This window comes from Equus caballus, chromosome 29 (assembly GCF_041296265.1).
Source record: "Equus caballus isolate H_3958 breed thoroughbred chromosome 29, TB-T2T, whole genome shotgun sequence".
NCBI lineage: Eukaryota > Metazoa > Chordata > Mammalia > Perissodactyla > Equidae > Equus > Equus caballus.
Window position 1 is genome coordinate 28,924,993 of NC_091712.1, and position 20,017 is coordinate 28,945,009.

Genomic DNA, 20,017 nt, shown 5'->3' on the forward strand with positions numbered 1-20,017 from the left:
GTTAAAATAAAACACAATTTAAAAATTTGGCAAAGTTGTAAAATGCAAAATTAACACACAGAAATCCATTTCATTTTTATACACAAACAATGAACAGTGTGAAAAGGATATCCATTGGCAATAGCATAAAAAAGAGTAAAATATTTAGGAATAAACATAACCAAGAAAGTAAAAAGATTTGTACACTGGGGCTGGCCCCATGGCTGAGTGGTTAAGTTCGCGCGCTCCGCTGCAGGCGTCCCAGTGTTTCATTGGTTCAAATCCTGGGCGCGGACATGGCACTGCTCATCAAACCACGCTGAGGCAGCATCCCACATGCCACAACTAGACGGACCCACAACAAAGAATATACAACTATGTACCAGGGGGCTTTGGGGAGAAAAAGGAAAAAAATAAAATCTTAAAAAAAAAAAAAGATTTGTACACTGAAAACTACTAAATGTTGGTGAAAGAAATTAAAGACACAAATAAAGAGAAGGACATCCCGTATTGATGGATTGGAAGACTTAATATTATTAAGAGATCCACTAGATAAAGTGATCTACAGATTTAATGCCGTCCCTATCAAAAGCCTAATTATTTTTTTTCAGGAATAGAAAAATTCACCCTAAAATTCATCTAAGATTTCAAGGGACCCCAAATAGGCAAAACAATATTGAAAAAGAACAAAATTGGAAGTCTTACACTTCCTGATTTCAAAACTTACTACAAAGCTACAATAAACAAGAGTGTGGTCCTGGCATAAAGATAGATGTATGGACCAATGGAACACAGTAGAGGGCCCAGAAAATAAATTCTTGCATACACAGGCAATGATTTTTGACAAGACTGCCAAGACAATTTAATGGGGTAAAGAACAGTCCTTTCAACAAATGGTATTGGGAAATCCGTATATCGTCATTCAAAAGAATGAAGTTGGACTCCCACACCACATACAAAAAAGAAGATACATAAATTGTCAATAAGCACAAGAAAAGATGCTTAACATCACTAATCATTAGGGAAATGCAAAAGAAAATCACAATGAGATACCCCTTCACCCCCATTAGGATTGCTGTTTTCAAAATAACAGAAAATCAAAAGTGTTGGTGAGGATGTGGAGAAAATGGAACCCTCGGGCACTGTTGGTAGGAATGTAAAATAGTACAACCACCATGGAAAACAGTGAGGCAGTTTTTCAGATAATTAAAAATAGAATTACCATATGATCCATCAACTTTACTGCTGGATACATACACAAATGAATTGAAAGCAAGACTTTGAAGAGATATTTGTACACCCACGTTCACAGCAGCACTATTCACAGGTGGCAAAAAGTGAAAGCAACTCAAGTGTCCATTGATGGATAACTGGATAAATAAAATGCTGTAAATACGTACCATGCAAAATTCTGACACGTGCTATGACATGGATGAGTCTTGAAGACTTTATGCTAAGTGAAATAAGCCAGTCACAAATGGAAAAATATTGTATGATTCTACTTACATGAGGTACCTAGAGTAGTCAAATTCATAGAGACAGTAAGTAGAATGGTGGTTGCCAGGTGGTAGGGGCCGGGGTTTGGGGAGTTAGTGTTTAGTGAGTATGGAGCTTGAGTTTGGGATGATGAAAAAAGTTCCAGAGATAGATGGTGGTACAGTGTGAATGTACTTAATGCCATTGAACTTTACACCTAAAAATGGTTAAAATGGTACATTTTATGTTATGAATATTTTAGTGGAATAAACACACACATACACTCTAAGGTTTCACAAGCTTTCCTTTGACTAACTTTAGCTTATTATAATATTACAATAAGCAGCATTCAGATTATATCTAAGAAACTATGGGATAAGAAGAGGTGTCATTTACTGCCTTGTAAGGATTGTCATTAGTTTGCTTTGAGAAACATGAACTTCTGGGTTAGGTTTAGATCTCAAAGTCCCAGAGCATAAATGTTACAGACTGAATGTTGTGTTCGCTCAAAATTCCTATGCTGAAACCCTACCCCTCAAGGTGATGGTATTAGGAGGCAGTGCCTCTGGGAGGTAATTAGGATTAGAGAAGGTCATGAGGACAGAGCCCTCATCAATGGGATTATTGCCCGTGTACAAGTCCTGAGAGAGCTTGCTTCTCTCTACTCTCCGCCATGCCAAGTGAAGATACAAGAAGGAAGTCATCCACCAACACGGTTTCAAGTCTTCACCAGACATTAAATCAGCCAGTCCCTTCATTTTGGACTTCCTGGCCTCCAGAACTGCGAGAATAAATGTTTGTTGTATAGGCCAGCCAATCTATGGGTTTTTTTTTTGTTATAGCAGCCAAACGGACTAAGACAATAAACTCAGCCCTCATGTTCTCACACTTCATTAAGAACTATAAAACAATCCATTTCTAGAGTATCAGAATCACTTCTTTCTATAGTCTGCAGTGTGGACCACTTTGAATTTCTTTGTGACTGCCTACTGTATCAAGATGAAGAGGAGGTTAGAGGTTCCTGTCCTTTAAAGATCCTGGCTGTCCCTCTGGCTGGACCTTGTTGGGAAAGTGGCCTATCCACAGAGATGAGGTTTTATCTGCTACAGAATGTCAGGAAGGTCCTGCTGGATTTCTCTTTCTACAGTATTCTGGAGAATGAAAATCTGCTCTGGAATATTTGCATTGTATAAAATTATAAAAATATTGTATCAATTCTTGCTTTTAACAATCTCCCAACATTTTAATTCAATAGCAGTTTGGATGTGGCTTCAACATAATCTCTCCTTTTGGTTATTGTGTGAGTTTTCCCCTTCCTTCATTTCCTTGATTATCCCTTTTGACAGCAATGTAAAGGGGAACCTAATAATGGGTTCTATTTTAGCATCATATTTGTTTTAATAGGAAGACCCGCAACACAGATTACTAGTTGACTCAACAATATCTTGAAATTGAGAGATTTGTTCCCATTGACAGAGGTCCTGTTTTGAACTTAGGTCTTTTTAAGTTAGTAGCTATGTTCACAAAACAGCTGAATACAGCAGTTTTAATTTTCCTTATCAAACCAGTGAGGACCACTGCTCTTTGCAAACTGGAAGCTTATCTGAAGGTTATTTTTTAAAATCCAGCATTAGATATTTTATTTGTTAAATATTCAAATACAGGCTATTATAGTCTTCTACCTTCTTGATAGTACCTTCCCAAGGGAATTTATGAAGCAGGTTGCAGCAGAAAATAAATGAAAATTTCTCTTTTGAAAACTGAGTTATAAGACAAAGACCACAGCATTGACATACAATTAGGGGAGACAAAAATGTTACCCACTTGTAACTTGTATTTAACAATTCACTTCATTTTCTCCTTAGGGAAAGCAATTCAGTTAGACAAATTCCCAATTTTTAATTTTTATTTTTTTTGCTGAGGAAGATTTGCCCTGAGCTAACATCCACTGCCAATCTTCCTCTTTTTTTTTTTGCATGTGAGCCACCACCACAGCACAGCCACTGAAAGATGAGTGGTGGAGGTCTGTGCCTGGGAACTGAACCCAGGCCACTGAAACAGAGTGTGCGAGTGTGCCAAACTTAACCACTAGGCAACCGGGGATGGCCTGACAGACTCTTAATTGTATAGCTCAGCAAAGAGAGCCATTAGCAAGCTTTAGAATTTTCCTATGAAATGGATTGCTTTGGAAGATATATTCATGCATGTGTGTGTGCATGCATGAGCATGGTTTGACAGACTTGCTAGAAGAAAAGAGACATAAAGAGCAGAAAAATACAAACATTTCTGGTGGTCAATTTTTGTAAATTATGTAACTCAGCATTCACCAAAATTGTGTCTATTAATCATTTTCTCAGTAGAAAATATCTAAGTGTAGGATTTGACTGATTTTTAGAGAAAGAGAATAAAAAGAGAGTAGAAATCTTACCAAACTGTTGGTAAGAATGATTCATGCTTTTTGCTTTTGTGAAGACATAATTGTGAATGTTGAATCATATTAGTTTTGCTGCCTGAAATGATTTTTAAATGGTTGTCACTTTTTTCACAGAAATACAGTATTTAAAATGATGTCAATTGCACTCATTGATTTCAAGTAGAGTATTTTTTGGAAGCAAACAGGTATATCAAGGTTATTTTATATGTTTCTTCCCCAAACAAAATATCCCCTTTCTATGGAAGGATGTTGTTTAAAGGGCATTATACCTAAGTATTGCCAAATTTAAAGGAAAGGATAGCCTCCTTGTTTTTTGGTTGGAGACAGAACTCATTTACCAAAAATGAGAGTTTTTTAATCAGCTTGGTGATTGTAGATTACTGGCTGAATTGCATTGGATTTATCTATATTTCTCTGAGACAGAGAGACTCAATCACACTCAATGAATCTGAAGATAAAGAAAGAATGATGGGGAGGAGGGAATAGGATTAATATTCTAAAAGTGTAGGATACTATTTTACTTTAATTTTATAGTCATGTGATTAAGGAAAGAGGGAAAGTCTAGCTAAAAAGGTAGCTGTTTTGTCAATCAACTTTTAATCTTTTCACCCAATTCACTATCTTGAAGCTGTTACATTGACTGAACTAACATTACTGTGGAGAAGCCAATGGATGCTCTTCATTTGGGCTACTGATAATCTTATTTATTGACTGGGTTTACTACTCAGATATTATTCTTGTGTTTGAGTATAGTTTAAAAGCAGACTAGTCTAAATTCAAATTACAAATACTCTTCACCTTGGCTTTCGTACGAGGAAAATTATCTGGAAATTGGAAAATGCTCCAGGCAAAAGACTAGCTGTGCAATTACTTTGGGGAGACACTTCCCAGAAGAGGACAGATAAGTAAATTGCTCTGACCCCTCTTCAATCTGGCTGTCCCCACTCCCCATTATTACATAAGCAGAATAAAGATAGAAGGAATACCAATAACAGTCTGGAAGAGGAAGAGAAGTTTTAAAAGAGCACCCAAAAAAAGTGCAGAGGAGAGGGGTAAGAGATCCGGAAAACTCTGTAATAAGGGAGATTGGTGGAGGGGAGGGGCCTAGAAATAAGGTATAATCTGAGTTGATTCACCTTGATGCGCACAGAGGGGGCCTGAGTTTTGTTTTGTTTTGGCATGAACTGGTGAGGCACTTCCTTCTCTGCTACCTACCTCTCTGCGTTACAGCTCTTCCACTCCCAGCTCGGGTGCTGTTAACATATTAGATTCTGGGCAGTTGTCCAGTTCTCTCAACTCTAGGGACACCTCTAGTTACATCCATAGTGATGGCCCTTAGAGGTTTCTATGGGCTTGTTGCTATGGAAACAGTACGCAGGGATCTAAAACCTTAAGAAAACTGCCTAAAGCCTTGAAACTTGTCTCAGGTCCCAAATAAACCTTTCTGTGGCATAACTTATTTATGTTTTTTTATATGAATTAATGTATTTAAACAATAAGTAATATTTGTTAAAAATAAAGTCTCTCTTATCCAAACTGCTAAAAAAACAATACTTCCAGGGCTTGTCTTTTTCCTTCTATTTGAGAAATTTTGTATCTTTAGAGAAGATGGATATGAGAAATCCTCTAGACTTGCAGTTCTGAGAATTTTCTTAGAAGGAACTTCTGGTTCCTTCTAAGAAATGAAACAGAATGAGATGCTCCTACGTAGCTGCTTCCATTCCCAAGCAGATCTGAACCAAGTTTAGTAGCACATGGATATATTAGTTTTCTATGGCTGATATTAACAAATTACCACTAACCTGGTGGCCTGAAACAACACAAGTTTGTAGGTCGGAAGACTGACCTGGGTCTCACCAGGCTAAAATTAACGTGTCTGCAGGGCTAGTCTCCCTTCTGGAGGCTCGGGGGGGGGGGGGGCAATCTGTTGCCTTGCCTTTTCCAGCCTCTAGAGGCTGCCTGCATAGCTCTTGGCCCTCTTACTCCATCTTCAAAATCAGCAACAACACGGAATCTCTCTGAATCTTCCTTCTGTCTGCCCATCTCTTTCACTTACCACAGCTGGAGAAGTTTTTCCACTTTTAAAGATTCATGTGATTAGATTGGGACCATCTAAATAGTCCAGGATAATATCCCCATTTCAAGGTCCTAAACTTTAATCACATTTGCAAAGTGCCTTTGACATGTAAAATAACATAATTCACAGGTAAACAAGATTAAGACACATATATCTTCGGGGGGGGGAAGCATTATATCTATAGAGAACAAATCTCATTAAATCTTTGTAGCAAACATGGGAGTATGAAAAAGACAGCAAACCAATAGATCCTGTTATAAATAAGATTTAGAGAAAGGAGATAAACAAGACAAATAGATACTAACATATTAATCACAGAGATTGCTGACTACCTTAGACACTTCTTTTGTTACGTGATACTTCAAATACTCTATCAAGGCGCCACCACTTACTTTCTACAGATAGGTGGAAGATAAAAAAAAATGGAAAAGATATTCTGTGCAAACAGTAAGGAGAAAAACAGATGTGACTATGTTAACATCAGACAAAGGAGATCTTGAGACAAGAAGTTTTACCAGAGATAAAGAGGGACCTTTCAGCATGGTAAAAATATCAATTCATCAAGAAGACATAACAACCCTAAATATGCATGCATCTAATAACAGAAATTCAAATCCATGAAGCAAAATTGATAGAACAAAGAAATAGGCAAACTCACAAATATAAGCCAATATTTTAACATCACTGCCTCAATAATTAACTGAACAAGTGAAGAAATAAATCAGAATGGAATTTGAAAACATGAACAACACTATCAACCAGCCTGACTTAATTGACATTCACAGAACCTGGCATCCTGTATTTTTCAAATGCACATACGGCCATTCACTGGGAGAGACCACATGCTGGACCATAAAACAAGTCTCGAAACATTTCAAAGTACTTAAATAATATACAATATATTTTCTGACTATGAAGAAATTAAATTAAAATCAATAACAAAAAGATATTTCAAAATGTTACAAATATCGAGAAATTAGGCAACATACTTCCATATAACACATGGATCAAATAGGAAAAAAGTTACATGAGAAATTTAAAAACATTTCAAAATGATTGGTAATGAAAACACAATATATTAAAATATATGGGAATCAGCTAAAGCAGTGCTTAGAAGGAAATTTATTGCTTAAAATGCTTATATTAGAAAAGATAGAAAGATTCAAAATCAATGATGTATCATTCCACCCGATAAAGCAAGAAAATAAACAGAAAATTAAATGCAACATAAGTAGAAGGAGGGAAATAATAGAGATAAGAGCAGAAACAATTGAGAAAATCCTGAAACAATGGTAAACAACCATTGCCAGTTGTTCCTCTTGTGGACTATGTACTTCCTTTTCCTACAAACTTTAGCACTGTCAGATCACAGATCCCTGTTCTTGAGGGGAAAACATCAGGGAATATTTCCACTGAACATGAAGCTATGACTATCACCTGGTCATTTGAGCTTTTCATGTCAATGGATTAATCAATAGAGAAAGAAGTTTCAAAAACCTCCCAACAAACAAAAGTGCAGGACCACACAGATTCATTGGTGAATTCTATGAAACATTCAAAGAAAAATCAATACCAATCCTTCTCAAACTCTTCCAAAAATCTAAGAGGAAGGAATTCTTTCAAACTCATTTTACAAGGCCAGCATTACTCTGATACCAAAACCAGACAAGGACATCACAAGAAAATAAAATTATAGGCCAGAATCCCTGATGAACATAGATGTAAAAATCCTCAAAAATTATTAAACTAGCAAACTGAATTCAGCAAGGCAATAAAAGGATTATAGAGCGATCTCATCAAGATGGCAGTGTAGGCAGAATCTGAACTCATCTCCTCCCACGAACACAACCAGGTTACAACTATTTTTGGAAAAATTACCCTGGATAAAAAACTGAAAACTGGGTTAAAAGAACCCCCACAACAAGGGACAGTCCTGACTAAGGTGGAAGAGGCAGAAATTCCTTCTGGAGAGAAAAAAAAGCCACCTTCAGGAGCAGTGGAGTTTCTCGGCTGGCCAGGAGGGAGCCACTCTAAGGTATGCAGCCCACCCTGGAGGAGTGAGGTCCTGAGTGGGGGCCAATACTGCTATAAGCATCCTTCAGACTGAGCACAACTGAGACGAGGGCCTTACTCTCTGGCTTTGCTGGCTATTAACTGCAGTGGGGAATAACCACAGAAAAGCTATTGGATGAAGGCAAAAAGACCTGGGTCTTAAAGGGCCTATGCACAAACTCACCCATCTCAGCAAGCTAAAATCACCAGAAAGAAGGCTGACAGTCATTTGCTGAAAAGAGACTCACTTAGTAGGCTCTGGGTGCATCTCAGTGAGAGGAGAGACCTCTCTGGAGATGGATACATTGGTGGTGGCCATTGTTGTCACCTAGTCCAGGCTTGCTGACACAAGTAGGCAGATGCCATTGAAGTTGTTCCCCTGGCCTGTTAGCCCAGGGGTCTGCCACACCCATTAGAGCACAGATTTAATCTAGGTCAGCCAGGGCAGGCAGCCCGCCCTAGGGACTGGCCCCACCCAACAGCAAGCCCTCAGGCTACTTGTCGGCCTGCATTGACGGGGTGCCTTGATCCTCTATAAGCAGGTGAGTATGTCCACCTCTGTGGGGCAGGGCCTGTGTGAGGAGCAGGTGAACTGTGGCAGGCATTGGTGGAGAGGTGGGGGGCCTCTGAAGTGTGGCATTGGGGTATGCTCCAGGGGGTTGAGAAGTTTGCATGGACCAGGACTGTGTTGGCAGTGTGTGTGGTCCTGTGGGGGGGTGGGGCTTATCAATGGCAGAAGACCTGTGCTTCACAAATAGCCATAAAAAGGATCAGCCCCACCTGCCAAAGCCTGAAACAATTGAGTGTTCGTGCCTAGGGCCAGCCCCACTCAGCTGCACTCCTAAGAGAACTGACAACAGCCTTGTAGGCCTGAGGCCTATCGCAACTGTAAGCCCCTGAGCCTAGCAACCAGCTACACTGGGTACCTACCTAATTAACAGGAAAACTGCAACAGGAGTGTGCTGTTAAACCTTGTAGCCAATTGTGCTGAGGCTCCCCAAACTGGATTTACAATCATCTGGCCTGGGAAGGAAAGACTAGATTCCCTGGGTACCTGCTTTAAGAGCAACCCCAGGACCAGATGGCTTCCCTGGTGAATTCTACCAAACATTCAAGGAAGATTTAATACCTTTCCTCAAATTCTTCCAAGAAATTGAAGAGGAGTGGAGGCTTCCTAACTCATTCTATGAAGCCAACATTATCCTGATACCAAAACCAGACAAGGACAACACAAAAAAAGAAAATTACAGGCCAATATCACTGATGAACATCGATGCAAAAATCCTCAACAAAATACTAGCAAATCGAATACAACAATACATTAAAAACATCATACATCATGATCAAGTGGGTTTCATTCCAGGGATGCAGGGATGGTTCAACATCCACAAATCGATTGATGTGATACACCACATTAACAAAATGAAGAATAAAAATCACATGATCATCTCAATAGATGCAGAGAAAGCTTTTGACAAGATACAGCATCCATTTATGACAAAAACTCTAAATAAAATGGGTATACAAGGAAAATACTTCAACATGATAAAGCCCATATATTACAAACCCACAGCAAATATCACTCTCCATGGAGAAAAACTGAAAGCTATCCCTCTAAGAACAGGAACCAGATCAGGATGCCCACTGTCACCACTCTTATTTAGCATAGTATTGGAAGTCCCAGCCAGAAAAATCAGGCAAGAAAAAGAAATAAAAGAGATCCATATTGGAAAAGAAGAAGTGAAACTGTCACGCTTTGCAGATGACATGATTTTATATAGAGAAAACCCTAAAGAATCCACTGAAAAACTTTTAGAAATATAAATGAATACAGTCAAGTCACAGGATACAAAATCAACACACAAAAATCAGTTGCGTTTCTATACAGTGACAACAAAGTAGCAGAAAGAGAAATTAAGAATACAATCCCATTTACAATTGCAACAAAAAGAATAAAATACCTAGGAATAAAATTAATGAAACAGGTGAAAGATCCGTACACCGAAAACTATAAAACTGTTGAAAGAAATTGAAGAGGACACAAAGAAATGAAAGATATTCTGTGCTCTTGGATTGGAAGAATTAACATAGTTAAAAGTCCATACTTCCTAAAGCAATCTATAGATTCAACACAATCCCTATCAAAGTTCCAACAACATTTTTCACAGAAATAGAACAAAGAATCCTAAAATTTATATGGAACAACAGAAGACCCTGAATAGCCAAAGGATTCCTGAGAAAAAGAACAAAGCTGGAGGTATCACACTCCCTGATTTCAAAATATACTACAAAGCTATAGTAACCAAAACAGCATGGTAGTGGCACAAAAACAGACACACAAATCAATGGAACAGAATCGAGAGCCCAGAAATAAACCCACACATTTATGGACAGCTAATATTTGACAAGGGAGCCAAGAGCATACGATGGAGAAAGGAGAGTCTCCTCAATAAATGGTGTTTATTTATTGTAAAAGTAGACCATTCCCTTACACCATGCACAAAAATCAACTCAAAATGGATTAAAGACTTGAATGTAAGGCCCAAAACCATGAAACTCCTAAAAGAAAACATAGGCAGTATGCTCTTTGACATCAGTCTGAGAAGCATATTTTCAAGTCCCATGTCTGGCCAGGCAAGGGAAACAAAAGAAAAAATGAACAAATGGGACTACATCAAACTAAAAAGCTTCTGCACAGCAAAGGAAACCATCAACAAAACGAAAAGACAACCTAACAATTGGGAGAAGATATTTGCAAACCATATATCAGATAAGGGGTTAATATTCAAAATTCAGAAAGAGCTCATACATCTCAACAACAAAAAAAACAACAATCCAATAAAAAGATAGGCAAAAGATCTGAAGAGAGATTTCTCCAAAGAAGATATACAGATGGCCAACAGGCATATGAAAAGATGCTCAACATCATTAGCTATCAGGGAAATGCAAATCAAAACTACAATGAGATATCACCTCACTCTGGTCAGAACGGCTATAATTAACAAGACAGGAAACAACAAGTGTTGGAGAGGATGTGGAGAGAAGGGAGCCCTTGTATACTGCTGGTGGGAGTGCAACTTGTTCTGCCACTATGGAAAGCAGTATGGAGTATCCTCAGAAAATTAACAAGATCTACCATATGATCCAGCTATCCCACTGCTGCGCATTTACTCAAAGATCTTGAAAACACAAATGCATAAAGATATGTGTACCCCTATGTTCATTGCAGCATTATTCACAATAGCCAAGACTTGGAAGCAACCTAGGTGCCCATCACGGAACAAATGGATAAAGAAGATGAGGTATTTATACACAATGGAATACTACTCAGCCATAAGAAATGATGATATCCTGCCATTTGTGAAAACATGGATAGACCTTGAGGGTACTATGCTAAGTGAAGTAAGTCAGAGGGAGAACGTCAAATACCCTATGATCTCACTCATAAGTAGAAGATAAAAACAATGACAAACAAACACATAGCAACAGAGATTGGATTGGTGGTTACCATAGGGGAAGGGGGGAGAGGGGAGGGCAAAAGGGGTGATTAGACTCACATATGAGTTGATGGACTATAATTAGTTTTTGGGTGGCGAACATGATGTAATCTACACAGAATTTGAAATATATTACGATGTACACCTGAAAACTATATAATGTTATAGTCCAATGTTACTGCGATAAAAAAATAAATTAAAAAATAAAAAAGAAATCTAGTTCAGCCAAAGCACAGCCTGAAGGTGAGGAGAATCAACATTGGGTGCTGGAGGACAAAGATGACAAATATCACATATTGCCTGAAGATCAGCAGAGTTTGGAGCTTCCACTAACCATTTTGTATTAAGTCTTTGTGGAGTTTTTGTCTGGCTGCCAACATGAAGGGACTTTGGGATAGACAGGACTTAAAAGTAAAGGAGAGCATGCGCATATTTGAGTGGTGAAGGGGTCAACTGCTAATGGGCAGTACTTTTGTGCTGGTTTATAGTCTCTCAGCCCCATCTCACCCCAGCTACTGCTGCAGAGATCAGTTCCAAGGAGGCGTTGATTGGTTTTGCACAGAGCTTTTCTTCAGTCACACACTGCATGCCTCTTTCTCCTGCCCTGGGCGTCTCTAGTGTGATGTCATAGGACCACCATGGGAAATCCCTTGGCACTCAAGCATGCATAACCTGGAAGTGTAGGGGGATAATGCTTTTGGGGCCAGCTTTGAACAATGGGGACAGGCGCCACGTCAGAAGGTCCTGTGTGATGGATCCCCCATACTGGTGGTCAACTTAACAAAAACACATCATTTTATAGATTTTTCATCCTTCTCTGTTTCGCTCCATCTGCCCTTCACTCCTGCTCCCTGGAATCACCTCCAAGCTGAACTGCCTTTGTCTTAGCCTCCACTTGGGGGAAATCCAGGCTAGGACACTGATCTTTGTAACAGAGGATGAATTTCCTCAGGCCACCCAGAGCTGCATTCATTCTTAACTTTCTTTAGAAACCATTCAGTGCAACTGGGAGTTTGTGTTCTTGGATAAGGCAATACCACTTTGGAGCATTTAAGCTGGTAGATTTCCCTAGAGAAGACTTTCTTTTTCCTTGACTTCATTGCTAATGGCTCCATTTTTGCCCCTAGTTCTTTTCCTTTTTGGAATTTGAAATTACATGCCCAATTTCTTTGAAACAAACAAGCAAAGCAAAAATCCAGCTAATCTTTTCACATTAACCCTGCTCAAAAGGGGCCTGGTAAATTTCCAGGGTTTAGTAAATCACCAGTGTAGGCAAGTATTCTCTCTTACCCTTTATTTGCTGTCATTTATTTTCTTTGCTGTTTTACAGAGTCATGAAACCTTGTTTTCTTCCCTTTAAATGACAAAAGACTATTTTCTTTGGCACAGCCCCAGAATACAGCAACAGTTAAACTTACTCCTCTGTGAAAGCGTTGTGTTTGTTTAGAAGTTACTCAAAAGGCCGTGAGAGCAGGCGACCTGGATTTTAGGAAGTAGCCCCGGGAAACTCAGAGTATTTTCTTTCCTGTCTTTCTGCCAGAATGCTGCTTTTTTCCTTGGCTGATAGTAATTTGCAATAAGGTCAAGATTTATTCTTGTTGGAATCTCATAGAATATTCTCCACATTGCTTTCTTACAAGCAATTGCTTATCCTTACAAGACCAAGAGGAGAAACATCTGGGGGACAATGACATATTTAGTTAGGGTTCTACATGACAAATCGTTCTTGATAATCTTCCAGGTCAATTTCCAATTTCGGGAGAGCAGATTCCCTAACAACACCAAAAAGGATTGACTACATACATATACATCCGTTGGACTTGAAGAGAGGTCTAGATTATGTTCAAAGACAAAGTAAACTTCAAAAGAATACAGCAACTGCCCCCAACTGACTCATAAAGAGAAAAGAAATCAGAATAGAAAGCTGAAAATCAGGAGGCTCGAGAGTGAGTTTGAGAACTGATATACAGACATTTTAAACAAAAGGTAGCTTGCAACATCCAATGATGAGCGACAGTGTACTTTTCAAGTCACACCATGCTAGAAATCCAGATTTCTCACGCTAGAAATCGCAGAATTCTGTAACATTGAGCGCGGCTTGGGGATTGGGGTTTAGAAAAGGGGGTAGAATTTACCCCACTTTTTAGCTATCTTCACTATCAAGATTAGGAAATTTCCTGAGTATCATAAATAATATGTAAGAACATTTCTAAACATGGAGGTACATTTTGGTGTTCACCTCATCTATTTCAATTTCATGAGAATTAAGAAAAACAACTGGAAAGTCAGAAGCATTTATGCTGGGGTTTAAAATGGTGACACTTACACAATCCCCTTGCTGACATCTACTTCAAGAAATCACTGTTATTCTGGTTGTGTCAGCACAGGTTTCTGTCTTCCAGATTTTTTTCCTTGTGATACATTTCTTTTTATTTACTTCCAGGACAATAGCGGGATTCTGTCGCATCCTTAGGCAATACCGATGGTCCTATTCCACATATTATCCTCAAGATTGTTTATTTTACTTTTCTGCTCCAGGATACATGTAATCACATATTCTGCTTCTGTTCTGACTGGCTTTCTATTGATTTTTAGTCTTAAATATTTCTTCTGTTAATGTACGTCATTTTTATTTGCCTTATCCTACCCATGAGAAAGGATAATCATTACAACTTTTGCCTTAAGACATTTAAGTTGTAAGCAAGTCTAAAAGAAGATGACCTTAAAAAAAAACTGGTTTATCTTGCAGAGACCAGAATTTAAGAGGCAAAAAGATGTAAATTTTCCCAGGTTCAATTTCTTCATACGATTATGGAGAATGAAAAGTGATGACTAAGTTACCATTAATGTCGGCAAGGACCTCTTTAATAAATACATGTTGCAACTTTACAGACCCAATACTATAATAATCTTTCTCATTTCACCAGCATGATAGCCTTTTGACAATTATAACTTAAATGATAGATGAAATAGTCGATGAAATCATTATTTTTAAAAATACGGTTGGTTAATTAAGTCAAACAGCTACTTAATTTAACGACAAATTCAGTTGAAGTATTTTCCAAGCATAAACAAAATAGCTGGCTCTTTAACAGAACTTCTCATTTTTCAGCTGGCAATGCAATCATCATCTACAGATGCAGAGCCATAGCAGAATGAAGTGATGATCACTTTTTGACAATTATAAAAGTTTCATTCATTCCACTTAAATTCACTAAAAGAATGTCAATTTTTTTTTAGGTCTTTATGCTTTAATTTTTTTTAACTTTTTATTGGGTTTATGATACTTTACAACCTTGTGAAATTTCAGTTGTACATTATTGTTTGTCAGTCGTGTTGTAGGTGCACCACTTCAACCTTTGTGCCCACCCCCCTTCCCCCTTTCCCCTGGTGGCTACTAATCTGTTCTCTGTCTACATGTTTAACTTCCACATATGAGTGGAGTCATACAGAGATTGTCTTTCTCTATCTGGCTTATGTCACTTAACATAATACCCTCAAGGTCCATCCATGTTGTTGTGAATGGGACGATTTTATCCTTTTTTTTTTTTTACAGCTGAGTAGTAGAATGTCAATGTTTTCTGTAGCTCAAATTACGTTTATTTTGCCTACAACTTACTTTCTTGGATTACATAGAATATTTCTTTAGCCTTTTATATTATCTATACTCTTCTCTCCATCTATCCCTCCATTTTATTGCTTTTTCTCTGTTTGAAATTTTCAGTGTTTTGAAAAACAAAATAGGAAAGCCACAAAGCTTACCATTTCCACCAAGGATAAATATAAGAACATCCCAGCAGTAATTGTTAAGATCCAGTTTTGAACACATGGATCAGTTGACACCGAGAGGCCAATGTATAGTCCTATGAAGGCAGTTAGAGCGCTTATAAAATTCATCAGGATGGCAATCTTAACAGGAAGTCCAGAGCTTAAGAGCACAGCAAAGTCTCCTGAAATTTAAGGAAAAAAAATATATAATTATCACTTAACTGATGACACCTTTGTTAGAGTCATGTGCTATTAGCTTGCTTCAAATTTCAGCAACTGGGACCAATTTTATAAGTAAAGTTGAATGATCAGTTAATAACACACTTTCCTATATTTCTCTAGGATTCATAGCCAACTCATCACACTATTAGAAAGCTACATTTCAAGAATTCTATTCCCATTACTGCTCCTAAAGATAGCATTTACAGAGAGAACTGTGACATATTCTTTAGTTCCTCACGTCCTGTGACATTTTCAACTTAGATAAATGCAAAATAAAGCCCTTGCTGTTGCAGGGTTTCTAAATCTTTTTGCCTGGAAATTCGCCAGGCAAAATCATGAGGTAGTAAACATTATATTGGCTTTTATTATTTATTTCTGCAAGAAGTGCTGTGGGGAAAGAGAAAACTACTTAATATGAAATTTTAAAATCATTGCAAAAGTTGTTAAGGAAAACAAATTTTTCCTTTAGAAAATGTTTTATTGCCTTGATGATTATAGAAAAATGACATTATTCTCTCCACAACTTTCCTCCAAAAGAAGAATGACCTTTTTTAAAAAAATAATTTATTTAGTTTTTATTGAGGTTATGATAGTTTACAACATTATGAAATTCAGTTCTCCATTATTATTTGTCAGCCACCATATAGGTGCGCCCCTTCACCCTTTGTGCCCACCCCTCACCCCCCTTCCCCTGGTAACCACTAAATTGTTCTCTTTGTCCATGTGTTTGTTTATCTTCCACATATGAGTGAAATCATACAGTGTCTGTCTTAGAAGAATGACCTTTTAATCTGAGAGCCCCTATTGCTTAGTTTTAGGGATTGGGATCAGGCTGAAATTCAGTAAAGAGACACTTAGGGACTCAGTTTCCTAGTTCCATTGCATAATTGGTCTTATGAGCACATCTTAAAACATCTTTGCTGGCCTGCCACAGACTGTCACCCTCCCCTGTGGTTTCATTATAGTAGCTAAAAGCACAACCACAGAAGATAGCTCCCAGACCAGGAACATTTTAACGGATTCAGGAAGGACCTTGGATAAACTGTTCTGAGAGGGATGGGCCTGTGAGGAGAAAGTGACAGGACTTTGGGCAATAGACACTTAACACCAGAGGGAGGGATGGACCCAGGGGGCAACGTAGGCCTGAAAGTAGGGACAGAAAGATTGACTGTTAAGAGCCCTCTCTTTAGGGCATGTGTGTTCCTGAGACCAGCCTCTACTCTTTCTGGAACTGTTTCATAAATGCCTATGTTGTCTCATCTTGGTTCCCAGGAGGCAGGATTTGAATTACAGGGCTGTTAAGATTATCCAGAAAAAGAATCTTAACACACATCTGCTACCATACGCCTGCCATTTCAATTTTCTGCTTGGCTTTAGACATTTTGTGTAAATCGAGTTGATGAAACCATGGCTTAGCTTTAATCTAAATGTTATCTCACTGGCCTGTTTGCTGACATAATGGGTAAAGTTCCCCTCTTAATGTTTTTCCCACACTGAATATGCAGATTTTAAAATTCTTGCCAAAGTTCTTCAAAAGGTTTCTCTGAATGACTTTCTCCCATATAGAATTCTCCAGAATCCAAGGAGAATCACTTCTGGCCCTGGGAAATATCATAAAGGAGTCTAATTGAATTTCATCCTGAGGTACAGGAATTCTCTTTTTCAAGTTCTCTGCTTCTTATGGTTTAAATAAATTATGAACAGAAAGTATTCCTCTTTCAATTGTATGTTGGAAAAAGAAGCCTAGTAAACCATAGCTAGAAATATATTACAATTTTCTGAACAAGCAGGAAACAGTGGTTCTACTGTCAGACTTACCCATTTCATGTGGAATTTCATGACACAAAATAGCAATTGTTGTGGTCACTCCTGACTCGGATGAAGATGAGAACGCTGCTCCTATTACTAGGCCATCTGCAAAATTATGCAGGCTGTCCCCAACCAGGATCATTACTGCTAACAAGCTAATGGTTTCGCCTAAAGAACCAAACAAAGGTGTGAGAAGCATTAACAGAACACTAAGTAATTCACGGAATCCCTCAAACATGACCAACTTCCCCATGCACCCTTGATGTTCTTAAATTCCATCGAAGCTACCCCGCTTTGCTTCAGCTTTCAAAATGTCAGGATTGGAGGTACAAATATGGTAACCAACATGCTTGGATGGATGGTCACTGTTTTTCTAACAGGTGTGCCTAACAATGAGATAAATTATGCCCTGGCATTCACTATTCTATCACCTTGTCCAGCTATGCCAAAAGAAGAAAATAAAAGTAATATTGCTATAACCTCCCAAAATACCACTGACGACCTCTCCATGTGTGTCTTTTGTAAAGCATTTAAAAATAATTTGATACCCTCCCTGAGGAACTCCCCAACTGTGACCCTGACAGACCCACTACCAACTCTGCTGATCCCACAGTTAGGTTTGAAACAATTACCAAATATTCTTTCTTTCCGAAAAATAACTTTCAGTTCTAGATTGGCTGCACATTGAACAAAATAAAGAGAAGATGTTTTCTTGGGAACAAAATAAAGAGAAGATGTTTTCTTGGGATTCTATTACATAATATACACTATCTGATTAGTAGAGTCAATGAAATAATTTAGATCATAATGAGTTTAATTAATGAAATAATTTAGATTATAATTGGGTTCAAGTTGTTAGTGGGTAGAATTTCTGTTTTCAAAAACCTAAAACTATATTAGCATAACCCGGTTATGGAGTTGAACGACTAAGAAATACAAAACAAATATTTTGGGGACAACACTTAGTCTGATATTAAACTCTCTAGGTATACCATTGGATAAGAAGAGACAATAAAATCAATTGTCACAGTCTAAAACTTCATTAATTTCTTAGTAGACGTATGCTGTGTGATGACTGGAAGCACTAGCCATTGTTACTGTTAGAACTGAACACAATATTCCAATAATTGTACACTCAGTAAAAGTAGGAAGAGGCTACCTCCTGGTTTCTGTTGTGTGGACTATGTCTGCGGGAGGACCATATTATAATATGGTTTGTTATTTTATTTGGAGACTACAATTTGACTCATCGTATCCAACACCACGAAATAAGCAACTTCAGTACAGTAAACAGTGTATATAGCTCAGACTATCAGCCAGGAGAGGGCTGTGTTGACTACCTTGCAAAGACACCCCGTACATTTGACTTCTAAAAAGCATGCTTCAGTTACAACTACCGCTGTAAGACTCACTTATATCCTCTGGTGGTTTACTAATTCACTTTATTCTCTATTAATAATAGGCAGATTTTAGGTAAGAGTCATAAATACACAGGATAAATATCAAATTATTGAATTCTAGGAGTTCTTATTGGCAGTGCCTAGAAGGTCTCAGAATCTGATAATGCTACCAGGTCACTTAGCTGTTCCTGCCAATTTTCAGAAACCGAGCTCTTCTTTGTGAAAATAAAATAAACTAAAATAATACATTTGACAACATCGCATCATACAAATAAAGTGTGATTTCCGTACACCTAGATGTAGTTTTGATATTAGTAGCATATATTCAAATGGAAAATTTTTACCCAATTTATACTCTGTTAAAAAACAGTGTGGCCTATTTTTGTTGTCTATTATTTTATTATCTCTGATTATGGGTTTCTAAATGTCAGATCATGGACAAGTAACAAGCCACAAGGCAAATATACGTATTTGCCTCTAAGCCACAAGGAACACATTGTGCATATTGTTTAAGATAATTTAAACATGAGTCAGCAGAAGATAAGACAAGCCATCACTGGTAATTTAATGAACTCATTATAGAATTATCAAGAATATTTACCTTTCCTTATGTACCTGGCAGGCATATTGAGTTCCATTTGTCTGACTTATCAGAGGTTTTCCATGCTGAAACATGGGCTGGATCTTGTATCATTTTGCTTTTTGTTTATTTAAGTCAGACTGTGGATAGGATTTTTGCATCTTTTGTTTTGAAACACAAGCTGAGTTCCACCAATGAGGTAATACGAAGCAAGTAATCAAATATTTGAAGCTAATTCAATATGTCCCTGGCAAAAGGGCAGTTGAGTAATCGAATTTGGATTTGTTAACTATTCATTCTGTATGCCAAGCTTGATATCTGAATTGGAAAGATAGGAGGCCTGAAAATATTTGAATCAGAGCTTCATTACTCCCCGATCTAGCATCCGCTCCCTGCTCCTAATTTGACTAGGCGCATCCTTCTCTCCTCTTCCTTTCTTTCGAAAACAAAAGCAAACAAATGTCTATTGCAGACCTATGAGGTACCAGACATTCTAAAATTTCTCCTGGAAGTAAGGATTTACAAGGAAAAATATTACTAACAATGTCTTGAAAGCGGAATTGGACAGAGTATGTAATTACATTTTTTAAATCAAATAAATAAATTACAGGAGTTAATATATCTAACACATTTAGAATAGTGATTGTTACAACCATGTTTGTTCTTATTAGTATATATATCCCTAACCATATTGCAAACTAGAAATACAGACTATTTTTATTT

At 37.8% G+C, this 20,017-nt stretch overlaps 1 protein-coding gene across 7 annotated transcripts in view; it reads right to left on the reverse strand.

Annotated features, from left to right (window-relative positions):
* Positions 1-20,017, reverse strand: part of SLC39A12 (solute carrier family 39 member 12) — a 79,113-nt gene that overhangs the window by 20,910 nt on the left and 38,186 nt on the right. For all 7 annotated transcript variants that reach the window (XM_023631953.2, XM_003364356.4, XM_070254841.1 and 4 more), the window contains 2 exons: positions 17,324-17,482; positions 15,278-15,465 (listed from right to left, as the gene is read on the reverse strand). In XM_023631953.2, the coding sequence (XP_023487721.1) occupies positions 15,278-15,465; positions 17,324-17,482 (347 nt within the window). The remainder of the gene's footprint in view (positions 1-15,277; positions 15,466-17,323; positions 17,483-20,017) is intronic.